The 14,404-nt window shown below is 40.7% G+C and overlaps 1 protein-coding gene across 2 annotated transcripts; it reads right to left on the bottom strand.

The window, feature by feature from the left end:
- LOC106155758 (uncharacterized) lies at positions 1-8,397 on the bottom strand. Of its 2 annotated transcripts, none has more exons than XM_087009399.1 (3): positions 2,445-8,397; positions 1,664-1,991; positions 1-1,390 (listed from the first exon to the last, which is right to left on the bottom strand). In XM_087009399.1, the coding sequence occupies exons 1-3, from the start codon at positions 8,269-8,271 to the stop codon at positions 1,384-1,386; spliced, it is 6,162 nt and encodes a 2,053-aa protein (XP_086865525.1). In that variant the 5' UTR covers positions 8,272-8,397; the 3' UTR covers positions 1-1,383. The 2 variants fall into 2 exon arrangements, with proteins under 2 accessions (XP_086865525.1, XP_086865524.1); XM_087009398.1 differs by having other exon boundaries at positions 1,664-2,000; positions 2,445-8,396.
- Between the last annotated feature and the right edge of the window lie 6,007 nt (positions 8,398-14,404).

The following is a 14,404-nucleotide window of genomic DNA, read 5'->3' on the forward strand; positions in this document are numbered from 1 at the left end:
TAATTTCACACATTTTATTGACATTATCTAAAAACTTTAATTGCATCTTATACATGCTAAATTTATACCTTAGGGTACACTGTGTAAGAATATCGCACATTAATTTCTTTCTTGTTGCACATTGTGTCAGCAGCTGGTGCTGGTGATCTAGCAATACACATAATCTGGAAGTAAACAGACTGGCTAAAATTGCTTAAAAAATGCTTTGATAAATACAGTAAAGAATATTCTAATTTTATATATAAACAAAAGAACAACAGATAATAATTACTTGATCGCAGCGGTAGTTGAATTTGAACTTCTGTCTTACGTAAGACAATTGAGTAGGAGATATGGACTACGAACACATTTCATCTGTCAAGAAAAAAGAAAATATATGTGCAAAAACAAATTTCTCGAAGGGTTATATAGTAATTGAATCCAATTCTAATCATTACAGAAAAAACGAGTGCCTTATCATTTTTTAAAATCTTAATATGAATTAAATATTATCAACAACCATTATAGGATTTTCCTTCAAATAAAAAAAAAAAAAACTTATGCTGTTTACTTGGATTAATACAGCTTTGATATTCAAGCTAGTTTTGATACATACAATTAGTCCAAGTGATCAGTTGGCTAAAAAGTTATAAGATGCTGGCTGTATCTTATACCAGAAGCTTTGGTAAAGATCCCAACAACTGGTGTGCTTAAGATGATCAAAGACATAAAATCAGAAGTTTAAATTCTTCCAGATAATATGTACAAAGTGGCTGTCTTGAATGGTTCCTTTTGGATAAGCCAGAGAGAAAAATCTTGACATTTATTTTGACATGTAGTTATACTGATGATATAATTAATGTGATAAATCTGTGTAAAAAAAGCTTTTTCCATTTGATTGTCTGGCTCATTTTTCTCAGAGATATATCCTAAGAAAGATACAAAACAACTATTGTCCGTATAGTGTTTGAGTTCATCTCAAATCCTAATCACAGTGATTTTACTCTGACAAATGACTTTGTTCATAAAGAGTCATATATGTCTTTCTCTGAAAGATATTCATATCACATTAAATTGGACATCCGTTAGTTTGGCATATGTCATCCCTGTAGTTTATCACACACCAGTCAAGTTTCTGTTATTCATCATATATGTAACTGGATATCTACTGTAGTAGTGGGTCACAGTCACCAGACAGTAATGATACAGTAACAAGACATGTTACCAATGTTGTCAGCATCATTGGGTCACAGTCACCAGGCAGTAATGATACAGTAACAAGACATGTTACCAATGTTGTCAGCATCATTGGGTCACAGTCACCAGACAGTAATGATACAGTAACAAGACACGTTACCAATGGTGCACAGTGTCCACATGGTCTTCCTCATATAACAATAGGACTCATGACCTGGAAAGGGAAAACAAGAAAGATTTGCAGTAAGGTAATAATACTGAAATCGTTTCTCTTCTTTTATGTTGCCTTTTATATCTGAAAGCATGATATGAAAGCAATGGGAACTCTTGAATATACTACCTATTCAGTTTTATTTCCTTTAAAGAAATGTACCTTTTAGGAATCAAAAAGTGTTACAACATCAGATAGCCTCCATCTGTAATCCATGAGCACTGTATTAAAACATATATACCCTCTCTTTTCATTTACAGGGAAACAATTCATCACCTTTTTAGTGCCTCTTCTAGGAACCCCTGTCCATTCTTCTCCAGGCATCTACATAGATACTGGAATGCTCTCTCCTCTTTGGTTAGCAGTATGTTGAGCAGAGATCTTGTCTGTTCAGGAGACACCTCACTGGCTGCTGCTGAGGCCCCCTCAGCTTCCTCTGTGTCCCCAATAGATGGCTTAGAACGTACATACTCCTTCTCTCTGTCAGTGATGACCCCTTCTTGTATCAGCATGTCCAGCAGGTAACTCAGGCATGGCGTGGTAATGTTGTGGACCAGCAGCTCCATGTGCTGTTTCAGGGCACGCTTTTGGTGAGGTTTCATGGCTGTTAAACCTGTGAAGATGAAACAGATAAAGACAATAAAATCTAGTTCACTATGTTGAATCAAAACATCTACTTGAGAGTTGGGTTTTCTTGCTAATTATGTTTTCCATCTGCATATATCTGAAAAGGGAGATGCCACCTTAGACGAAGATTGAAGATTGGGCTTTTTCTCTCTGTGTTTTGAATTTTGGAAATGTAATTTGAAATATATGTGAGAAACAAGGCACATTTTAACAATGAAACTATTTTTTCCATCTGCACATATGTTAAAAAGGAAGATGCCATCTTAGACATCGACTTCTGAAATAGAACTTTTATCATTAATATGTCATAATATATATCTATTTTTAAAGTAGGTGCTTGCTAGTGCAGTTGACACCATAACTTAGGCTGGGATAACATAACACACTGGTAGGTTGGGATAATAGTAAATAATGTGACAAATATTCTTACCTGGCATATTGGGATATACTAAGTTGGCTGGTATCATTTCTCCAGTTTTCCAACATGGCACCAATTTAACAGTCATGGCTGGGGGCTGGTCAATCACTTCACCAGGGAACAGGGTTGGGGTCTCTACATCTAGACTTGTACAGTGAGGACACACCAGGTACTTGTCACATGGTAAGCCAGGCCAATCTTCCTCCAGGATGTCCATAAGGTGGTCATGGTTTTGGAGCAGTGTTCTCCACAGGTCTGGGAGATGTTGACCTCGGACAGCAATGGTGATCATCCAGTCTCTGTCCATCTGGCATCGGGTCATTTGCATGCGACATGAAGTCATGTCCACAAATACCCCATCTCTCCAGTCTCTCCTCATAGGCTTATAGGGCCCAAGGGTAGAATGAAGGCGCACAGATAATTTCTCATATAGCCCATCAGGACAACGGTATGGGAAATACACATTCAGGGTAAGCTGTATAGTGTCCGCAGGTATGGACTTTGGCCACTCAGTGTCCATGGTTGATGGGCAGCCGAGTTCAAGCAACCATGGAAAGTGAAATGTGGCGCCATCTTTGCCCTTATTCACCTTGAAGCATAACTCTAGCCTCTGCATGAGCACCACCATTGCACTGGCTTCCCTGTCTGTCAGACCAAATGGTTTCCACATGGCCTCCATCACCTGCTCAGAGACAATCCCTCTCCTGCTGAAATCTCGGCTTATTCTCTCTGCCATGGGTTTACTGACAAACATGTGTCCTAGAACTTCTTTGAATTCATCCTTATTGTGGTTGAGCACTGCCTTCAGGAGATCAGCTAGAACTTCCTGCCTGTGGAAGATGGTGTTTCTTAGAATCGGATTGTTTGGATACCAGATGATGTCACCTCTGCTGACAAGGAAGGCAAGGATATCATTTGCAATGTCATCAGTCCCTCGACGTAGCTTGCTCCATAAGTATAGTGCATTATTCCATACACCCTCTACAGAGTTTTCCATGTCCTGCTTCACAGTGTCCCAATCAAGTGTGTTTTCAGTTTTCTTTTCCCTTCTGGAGTAGATGGTCTTTACTGCCTCATGCCAGGTCTCGGGGAGGGTAACACTACTTTCCTTTGCTTGGGTAGCAAGGTAATCTGTAAGGGCTTCAAAACCTGCTTGGGTTTTGGAACTCACCATGAAAATGTGAGGATGGATTCTTGATTCATCATATCCTCGTGTATTGTTCAGTGATTTTATCTTCTTTTTATATGCCCTAAGGAGGACTTCTGTTTTGTCTTTCTGTAAGGCTTGTATTCTTACTTTGAGATCTCTAGTTTGCATATGGTACCACTCTTGCCTTTTTCTTCTTTTATCTGCAATTGATTGATGTATCAATGCACAGACATTTTCTCCAGTTGCCTCATCAAGTTTATCAACATGTGTACCAACCAAGGCAATTTTCACATCTGGATTGTGGGAATGCACCATGTCTATCCAGATTCCAATATGTTTTCTGAAATGTGATCTGCTGTGGGGATCATAGCTCGACAGGTCAAAGATGACAAGAACTATACTGTTCTGTGAGATGAATATACGGTGTCCAACTCTGTACACTTCGTGACCTCCAAAGTCATTGATGTTAAAACTGATGTCCCCTTCAATTTCCCACTGAAACTGCTCCACAACTCTAGTTCTATCTGCCATCTCAGTCAACATAGGTATCCTGTGTCTCAGGGAGCGTGCTAAACTGCTTTTCCCACTTTCTGTCTCACCCAGGAAGTTTAACTGCAATCTGCAAGACTGGACTGCTTTTGATTCCCTGAGTTCTGTTAAATATCTCAATATTGCATGTTTTCCCTTCTTACACACAGAGTAAGGAGGTTGCTGAATGGGGTTATCATTCACATTTAGGCATTTCAAAAGTGGCAGCGAAGAAAGCTGATGGGGTAAACATGTGATTTCATTATTGGAAAGGTCTAAACTCTTCAGTGTGGTCATCTTGCTGATATCAGGAGGGAGACTGGATAGCACGTTATACCCTAGGTTCAGGTTCTCTATATGTGGTAGAGCACACACTGAGGCTGGGAGATCTGTGAACTTATTCCCACTGAGTTCTAAACTCTTCAGTGTGGTCATCTTGCTGACATCAGTAGGGAGACTGGATAGCTTGTTGTGATGTAGGTACAGATTCTCTAAATGTGGTAGAGCACACATTGAGGCTGGGAACTCTGTGAACTGATTATGCCTCAGGTCCAAACTCTTCAGCGCAGTAAGCTTACCAATATCAGGAGGAGGACTGGAAAGCTTGTTGTGCTGTAGGTTCAGGTTCTCTATATGTGGTAGAGCACACATTGAGGCTGTGAGCTCTGTGAACTGATTCCCACTGAGGTCTAAAATCTTCAGTGTGGTCATCTTGTTGATATCAGGAGGGAGACTGGATAGCTTGTTATTCTGTAGGTCAAGGTTCTCTATATGCGGTAGAGCACATACTGAGGCTGGGAGCTCTGTAAACTGATTTTCACTGAGGTCTAAACTCTTCAGTGTGGTCATCTTGTTGATATCAGGAGGGAGACTGGATAGCTTGTTACACCTTAGTTTCAGGTTCTCTATATGTGGTAGAGCACACACTGAGGCTGGGAGCTCTGTGAACTGATTCCCACTGAGGTCTAAACTCTTCAGTGTGGTCATCTTGCTGATATCAGGAGGGAGACTGGATAGCTTGTTACACCTTAGTTTCAGTTTCTGTATATGTGGTAGAGCACACACTGAGGCTGGGAGCTCTGTGAACTGATTCCCACTGAGGTTAAAACTCTTTAGTGTTGTCATCTTGCTGACATCAGTTGGGAGACTGAATAGCTTGTTACTATGTAGGTCAAGGTTCTCTGTATGTGTTAGAACACACACTGAGGCTGGGAGCTCTGTAAACTGATTCTCACTGAGGTCAAAACTCTTCAGTGTGGTCATCTTGCTGACATCAGTAGGGAGACTGGATAGCTTGTTATACCCTAGGTTCAGGTTCTCTATATGTGGTAGATCACACATCGACGCTGGGAGCTCTGTAAACTGATTCTCACTGAGGTCTAAACTCTTCAGTGTGGTCATCTTGTTGATATCAGGAGGGAGACTGGATAGCTTGTTTTTGTGGAGGTCAAGGTTTTCTATATGTGGTAGAGCACATACTGAGGCTGGGAGCTCTGTAAACTGATTCTCTCTGAGGTCTAAACTCTTCAGTGTGGTCATCTTGCTGATATCAGGAGGGAGACTGGATAGCACGTTATACCCTAGGTTCAGGTTCTCTATATGTGGTAGAGCACATATTGAGGCTGGGAGCTCTGTGATCTGATTCCCACTGAGGTCTAAACTCTTCAGTGTGGTCATCTTGCTGATATCAGGAGGGAGACTGGATAGCACGTTATACCCTAGGTTCAGGTTCTCTATATGTGGTAGAGCACATATTGAGGCTGGGAGCTCTGTGATCTGATTCTCACTGAGGTCTAAACTCTTCAGCGTGGTCATCTTGCTGATATCAGGAGGGAGACTGGATAACACGTTATATCTTAGGTTCAGGTTCTCTATATGTGGTAGAGCACACACTGAGGCTGGGAGCTCTGTGAACTGATTCTCACTGAGGTCTAAACTCTTCAGTGTGGTCATCTTGCTGACATCAGTAGGGAGACTGGATAGCTTGTTATTCTGTAGGTCAAGGTTCTCTATATGCGGTAGAGCACATACTGAGGCTGGGAGCTCTGTAAACTGATTCTCACTGAGGTCTAAACTCTTCAGTGTGGTCATCTTGCTGATATCAGGAGGGAGACTGGATAGCACGTTATACCCTAGGTTCAGGTTCTCTATATGTGGTAGAGCACATATTGAGGCTGGGAGCTCTGTGATCTGATTCTCACTGAGGTCTAAACTCTTCAGCGTGGTCATCTTGCTGATATCAGGAGGGAGACTGGATAGCACGTTATACCCTAGGTTCAGGTTCTCTATATGTGGTAGAGCACATATTGAGGCTGGGAGCTCTGTGATCTGATTCTCACTGAGGTCTAAACTCTTCAGCGTGGTCATCTTGCTGATATCAGGAGGGAGACTGGATAACACGTTATATCCTAGGTTCAGGTTCTCTATATGTGGTAGAGCACACACTGAGGCTGGGAGCTCTGTGAACTGATTCTCACTGAGGTCTAAACTCTTCAGTGTGGTCATCTTGCTGACATCAGTAGGGAGACTGGATAGCTTGTTATTCTGTAGGTCAAGGTTCTCTATATGCGGTAGAGCACATACTGAGGCTGGGAGCTCTGTAAACTGATTCCCACTGAGGTTTACACTCATCAGTGTGGTCATCTTGCTGACATCAGTAGGGAGACTGGATAGCATGTTATACCCTAGGTTCAGGTTCTCTATATGTGGTAGATCACACATCAATGCTGGGAGCTCTGTAAACAGATTCTCACTGAGGTCTAAACTCTTCAGTGTGGTCATCTTGCTGACATCAGGAGGGAGACTGGATAGCAAGTTATACCCTAGGTTCAAGTTCACTATATGTGGTAGAGCACACACTGAGGCTGGGAGATCTGTGATCTGATTCCCACTGAGGTCTAAACTCTTCAGTGTTGTCATCTTGCTGACATCAGTAGGGAGAATGGATAGCTTGTTATTCTGTAGGTCAAGTTTCTCTATATGTGGTAGAGCACACACTGAAGATGGGAGCTCTGTGAACTGATTCCCCAAAAGGTATAAACTCTTTAGTGCTGTCATCTTGCTGACATCAGTAGGGAGACTGAATAGCTTGTTATTCTGTAGGCCAAGGTTTTGTATATGTGGTAGAGCACACACTGAGGCTGGGAGCTCTGTGAACTGATTCCCACTGAGGTCTAAACTCTTCAGTGTGGTCATCTTGCTGATATCAGGAGGGAGACTGGATAGCACGTTATACCCTAGGTTCAGGTTCTCTATATGTGGTAGAGCACACACTGAGGCTGGGAGCTCTGTGAACTGATTCTCACTGAGGTCTAAACTCATCAGTGTGGTCATCTTGTTGATATCAGGAGGGAGACTGGATAGCATGTTATATCCTAGGTTCAGGTTCTGTATATGTGGTAGAGCACACACTGAGGCTGGGAGATCTGTGAACTTATTCCCACTGAGGTCTAACCTCTTCAGTGTGGTCATCTTGCTGACATCAGGAGGGAGACTGGATAGCACGTTATACCCTAGGTTCAGGTTCTGTATATGTGGTAGAGCACACACTGAGGCTGGGAGCTCTGTGAACTGATTCTCACTGAGGTCTAAACTCTTCAGTGTGGTCATCTTGCTGATATCAGGAGGGAGACTGGATAGCTTGTTATTATGTAGGCCCAGGTTCTCTATATGTGGTAGACTACACACTGAGGCTGGGAGCTCTGTGAACTGATTCCCCAAAAGGTATAAACTCTTTAGTGTTGTCATCTTGCTGACATCAGTAGGGAGACTGAATAGCTTGTTATTCTGTAGGCCAAGGTTTTGTATATGTGGTAGAGCACACACTGAGGCTGGGAGCTCTGTGAACTGATTCCCACTGAGGTTAAAACTCTTCAGTGTGGTCATCTTGCAGATATCAGGAGGGAGACTGGATAGCACGTTATACCCTAGGTTCAGGTTCTCTATATGTGGTAGAGCACATATTGAGGCTGGGAGCTCTGTAAACTGATTCTCACTGAGGTCTAAACTCTTCAGTGTGGTCATCTTGTTGATATCAGGAGGGAGACTGGATAGCTTGTTATACCCTAGGTTCAGGTTCTCTATATGTGGTAGAGCACATATTGAGGCTGGGAGCTCTGTAAACTGATTCTCACTGAGGTCTAAACTCTTCAGTGTGGTCATCTTGCTGATATCAGTAGGGAGACTGGATAGCACGTTATACCCTAGGTTCAGGTTCTCTATATGTGGTAGAGCACACACTGAGGCTGGGAGCTCTGTGAACTGATTCCCCAAAAGGTATAAACTCTTTAGTGCTGTCATCTTGCTGACATCAGTAGGGAGACTGAATAGCTTGTTATTCTGTAGGCCAAGGTTTTGTATATGTGGTAGAGCACACACTGAGGCTGGGAGCTCTGTGAACTGATTCCCACTGAGGTTAAAACTCTTCAGTGTGGTCATCTTGCAGATATCAGGAGGGAGACTGGATAGCACGTTATACCCTAGGTTCAGGTTCTCTATATGTGGTAGAGCACATATTGAGGCTGGGAGCTCTGTGAACTGATTCTCACTGAGGTCTAAACTCTTCAGTGTGGTCATCTTGCTGATATCAGGAGGGAGACTGGATAGCTTGTTATTATGTAGGCCCAGGTTCTCTATATGTGGTAGACTACACACTGAGGCTGGGAGCTCTGTGAACTGATTGAAGCTGAGGTTTAGATGTGTAAGATTTTTTAACTTGGACATCGACCAAGGAAGTGTCTTCAGATCGTTATTTTCAAGATTGATGTTCTTAAGATTGGCACATCTATCTATGGTGCTGGGAACATATTGGATATTCCCATTTTTTAGCTCCAACTCTGTACACTGGTTGACCATGTTTGGCACTGGTGTCTGGTTGTCTGCTGGTCTTCTCTCCAAATCTAGTAGAAAGTCTAATACCTCCATGCCTCCTTTAACTTCTTCAGCCATGGTTCGTTCTCTTCTATTCTCCAGATAGTCCTTGTGTACTACACATAGATGGAATGGATTATGTTTAATCACCGATATATGAATTACAAGATTATGAATTACAAGAAGAAGAGGGTGCTCCTGCAATTCTGCTCTGCTCCTGCAAGTGTAGATGGTGGATTCAGTCCCTTTTTCTTATAGAAGAGCAAAGTAGAAAGAAATAACCATACAAAAAACAAAACAAAACAAGGCAGCAAAGCTGTCAAATGTACAGACAAAAAAACTGAAAAACAGGTCTTCCAACAGAAAAAATAGATATCCATCAATATAAAGTTTAAAATCTGACTGTCTTCCAGGAGACCCAGAAGATGGTCTCAATCCACCCCTTCAATACGATTACACTTTCATGACCATGAGAGTTAAAATTCACATGATGAAAGTCCCAATATATGAAAAATGATGACAGTGCATAAAATAATATTACATAGTGTTTAAAAACATGAATACAAATACAACTGCTTATGTGGAAATACAGAAAATGTGCAGAGCCTTGGGTGAATGGGAGTCAAAAGTCACATCTTAAAAATGCCAGTGTTGGAGAAAAAATTAAAAAGCAAACAACAAAAATATAATCTAATTCACTATTTCCTTATTATGGTCACTATGTTATCTAGCAGAGAGCTTAGTGAATACCCAAGGGGAATTTACAGACTGACCACACAATTTTGTCTTACTCTATTAAAGGTCTTCAGGCCCATAAGTCACATCTAAAGAAAATCAGAAAACAATAATGCACAAAAACAGGAGACTGCCAATTCTGATGCAATAATACATTATGTTTAAGGGGACTAATAGGAAAAGGACCACATTAGGTTTAAGGGGACTAATAGTAAAAGGACCAAAGTCATAGAAACAAAGCCCTGGGCTTATAAGTTTTTATAAAAAATTAAAACAAACTTCCCATAGGGCCAATTAAAGATGGGGATTAAGTGCAGTGTCCAACGGATGATGCTAGAGCGCCAATTTTAGGGGGAAATGCCGTTTTTTGGAATTGGGATTTTCTCTATAACCAAGACAGCTATTCAAGTGATTCAAAAGGCCTCATAAAGGTGGGTGAAAGCACTTCAGCGCGGTACCAGGGAATTGTCTTAAACCATTTACTTTTGATTTTATCATCTTTTACGTTAAATTACCCCATATTTCAATGGGTTATTCACTTTAAAAGACGATAACTTTCAAACAAACAATTTCCTCTTAAACCCCTGACATCATGCTGTAGTCCACATTCCCAACAACAATAGGTGCAACTTTTGTAACGATCGGTTGCTCAGATAATGAGATATACTTGGCAGCGATTCACTTATCTCGTCAATATAGAAAGCTGTTAAAACAGCCAAAAACGTTCACAGGTTGGTTAACAGAGCTTATTAGTCAAATGCTTAGCTGGCAAATTTACCTGTTATCGGTTATACGATCAGATGGAACCATTGCTCATTGTCATCTAAAAATATTTTGTTTGGGCGCTTTGAAGGGGCAGAAAATCGTGCTTTTGTTACATTTTCCGACCACTCGTTAGGCATGTAAGCGTGCCGCCATTTTGATTGACAGTTCTGGAGAGGGCCCTAGCCTAGTGATGCCCAGTAGGGTGTCTAGGATATGTAGAAGGAAGCGCTAACAAAGGCGATTACGTTTAACCACAATTAAGAAGTGTGAAGTTGCATTTGAACGTTTCAATGGGTCTCCCTCAGCAATCGAGTAATTTTACCTGAGAGTTTCCTTTTCTGTTATCGGCAAAGTGATCAGATAAACCTGGGTGACAGTAGTAGTTCTTAACTGATTATCCTGGTAACTGTGAACTCGGGGGGGGGGGGGGGGGTATAAATTATTTTAAAAAGTCTTTTTGTGATTTTTATTTTGGGTACATTTTGAACTCTTTCTTCCCGCTTGATCTGTGATTTTGACATTGTTTTTCTCCAAACATCGCAAAATGCAAGTTAACATGCATTTTTATTTTCATTGTTATTTTTTTTAATCATGCTGTCAACCCTTGCTTGGATTTCTCTCATTTGGCCATTCCCATCAATTTTTTGCATGTCTCTAAAGCTCCTTGATTTCATTTATTGGAAAATAAAATTATATTTTGTCAACATTACTTTTTACCTTCTACAAACAGCGTCCAACAATCATTTCCAGTTTCATAACATGTCGCAGATACCCTCGCCGATATATATCGCCAAAATTAAGAGCTAGGCTAAAAGTATCGTTTCTAGCTTTTTTTTCTTTTAGTAATAAATTTTTCGTACAAATACATTTCTCAATTAATTTAGACGATTCGATTTACTCTTTCACCCATTTATTAGGTATACATAAAGAAAAAAGAAAGACGAATAATATTAAACATTTCATGATGCTTTTATTTGAGCTGTACATGCGCCAATGGCTGTAACTGTCTATCGACCAACACAACGTCGCAGCCACACACACGACTTGTAGGCACTTTCTAACAACTGTCCACTGTGCCAAAGCCTGTACCCAGTAGCTACCGTTTCTTCCTCACGATCACTGTCAGAAGACTCCGAAGGCTGTTCAAAGTCCTTCAAAATCTTACGAGCGCTCACTCCAGGTAGATTCTCTCTCTCGTCATCCGACTGAACAAATACCGGTTTTCCTCCAACCGCCCACATACTCTCAAAATTTTCTTTCTTTCCTCTGGAAATGGACTTTGAACACGGACTTTTCTCTTCCCCATAGTGTACTCGACTTCTTCACTGCTTAGCTGATGTAAGACTTATGACCTATCACCGCACACGTAATCGGCTTATAACTCATTAACTATGCTCTGCCCCCCTCATGGCAACGGCCCTTAGCAACAGAGTTGTCAGCCTGACTGGGGCGCGTGCCGGTTGAAAAACTCATCAAAAGACACATTTTGCGGTGCAAATTCAAAAAAATTATTACATCCCAACGTCAGATACTTTTTTGATTAATAGAAACACACAAAAAACTCAAAAACATGATTTTAAGCGTAGTTAACCCTATTACCCACCTTAACTGCACAGTCAACATCAAATTTTAATTATGCACAGCAGGTAACACTGATCAAAGTAAAAGCATAATAGGCCAGTCAATAAACAACTTAGGTTGGAAAAAATTGGTGACAAAGGTTTCTGAATTGATTCTGGTCCGTTGAAGGCCCAATATAGCCCAAAAAATTTTCCCCATGAATCCCCCCATGGCAAAGTCTCATTTTCCACATAAATCCAAAATGGCCGCTATTGAATGGGGTGGGTGGACTTGAAATCCATAACTTGGGAACCCAATGTCACAGAAACATGCTTTAAGTATCAATTCCTACTAAGTGAAGGATCCCCAATCTTTTGAAACTAGTCTCAAGGTCACTGGAGGTCAAGGTCATGACCTTATTACAAAGTCAAGGCAAATTTGGAGAAAAAAACCCATAATATCTACATGGCAGTTTCCCAATGTCACAGAAACATGTTTTAAGTATCAACGCCTATCTAGTGAGGGATCCCCAATCTTTTGCAACTAGTATCAAGGTCACCAGAGGTCAAGGTCATAACCTTATTACAAAGTCAAGGCATTTTTGGAGCAAAAAAAACCCCTTAATGTCTATGTGACAGTTTCCCAGTGTCATAGAAACATGTTATAAGAAACAATACTAACCAAGTGGGACACTGCCAAACACTTGTAACTATTTTCAGGGTCATCAGAGGCCAATATTATGAAAAGATTTCAAGGTCATGGTATTTTCTAAGTGAATGATATCATATTATCTATATCTTGGTAACCATATGCCACTAAATCATGCATGTTTAATGTATCAATTCCTTCTAAATGAGAAGTAAACAATCAATTGCAACTCATTTAAAGGTCACCAGAGGTTAAGTTTATGACCTCTAATTACAAGGTCATGAGGTTTTCAAGCAAAATTCCATACTTTCTCAATTACCAAATGTGTCAGAAACGTGTTAAGTGTGCCAATTAATGCCTTGTAAATGGGGCCCTGTTTATCATAACCCTGGGGCCCTGTTTACCCTATTTCCAAAATCTAGGAGGTACAGGCTTGACCTTATTGCAAGGTCATCATGAAATTTAATGAAAATTTGATTCTAGGGTGTGCTAAATACAACACATAAGATTGTTTAAGAGCAAAATATGCATCTCCATTCTTTATGACAAATGTTACATTTTATAGAGCGACCTGAGCCCATTGTGGTTTGATGTAAATACTTAATTTTAATACAGGTGCTATAGGCATAAGCTCTCTTCTTGTCTGCCCAATGATTGACCTAAGGCCTTCTTGTCCTACCTTTTTATGTATGATCTACTTTGGAGTATCAGTGTGCCATTGTAGAGAGGAGATAGTGGATAAAGCATATTTGTCCATTTAATCAGTATCTGTATTTGGTTGCTTTTATGACAACCAAAGGCCAGCCATTACTGAATTGCCAATTGTAAAGTGTGTTGATTCTTAATGGTCAATTCAATACCTTTAGCTCCATCATGGATGGGTGAGGTCTAAAAGCTATACCCTCTCCCAAGCCTGCTGAGCATGCTGACACAAGTTGGTACTTGGGTTAATTGGGTAATTTTAATGGGCTGAGTGGGAAATTAAGAACTTTTTTGTGTGAAGACAAACTTGTAGATGGTGCACTTTGAGTGTCATTTCAGCATCTTTTTTCCTAAATATCCCAATTCTTGGTCCTGCAGTGGGATTCTGAAATAAGCAGCAGGTCATTTGCTGGGAAGAACTTGCTCACCGCAAGTGAACACTCTATTAGAAGGTGTAGTATGTTTTAGTCGATAAACTTTAAAGCTGCTGTTTCTTGGTGTGCTCATCTGTGTCAAAAGTAGTTACATGTTTTCATATCATGCCAGCTCCTGTCAGATTGGAAAACTTGTACAGAGACATGATTGCAACCTGGAAGTTTTTATCAGGTCTGTTAGGATAGGAAACTGGCTACAGGCTCTCGTCCTCATCCTTCGTTTACATTGCTGCAGCTCAGTTGACAGTCATTGTGTCGAGCTTGCGGTCTCAAAAAGGGGGAGGGGGGGCTTTTTCTGAAAAAGTGGGCCTTCTACCAAGAAATATTTGTGTAATTAGATAAAATTTTATCCAGAACGCCACTGGCTACAGGCCTGTATTTGATGGTCAAAGCACCAAGGACGTACAAACGGTTGTAGCTGGGACTTTGTATCCTTCAGTTTGAAGCTGACCATGTAGAAATATTAAGTGCAGATTTCTGGCAAATATTAAGTGATCAAGTGGTAATAAATGCATATTGAATGTTGTGCATTAATGCAGACTACCTTATATCCTCAAGTTGTATTGAAGCAAATAGTCCAA

This window comes from Lingula anatina, chromosome 3 (genome assembly GCF_051362555.1).
Source record: "Lingula anatina isolate TDL-2025a chromosome 3, LinAna3.0, whole genome shotgun sequence".
In the NCBI taxonomy this organism is placed as follows: domain Eukaryota; kingdom Metazoa; phylum Brachiopoda; class Lingulata; order Lingulida; family Lingulidae; genus Lingula; species Lingula anatina.

Coding starts and splice junctions, on each gene's coding strand:
- LOC106155758 (XM_087009398.1), bottom strand. CDS start 8,271: ATGACCACACTGAAGAGTTTAGACCTCAGTGAGAATCAGTTTACAGAG. Junction 2,001..2,444: donor AGTATATCCCAATATGCCAG/GTAAGAATATTT, acceptor TCATCTTCACAG/GTTTAACAGCCATGAAACCT.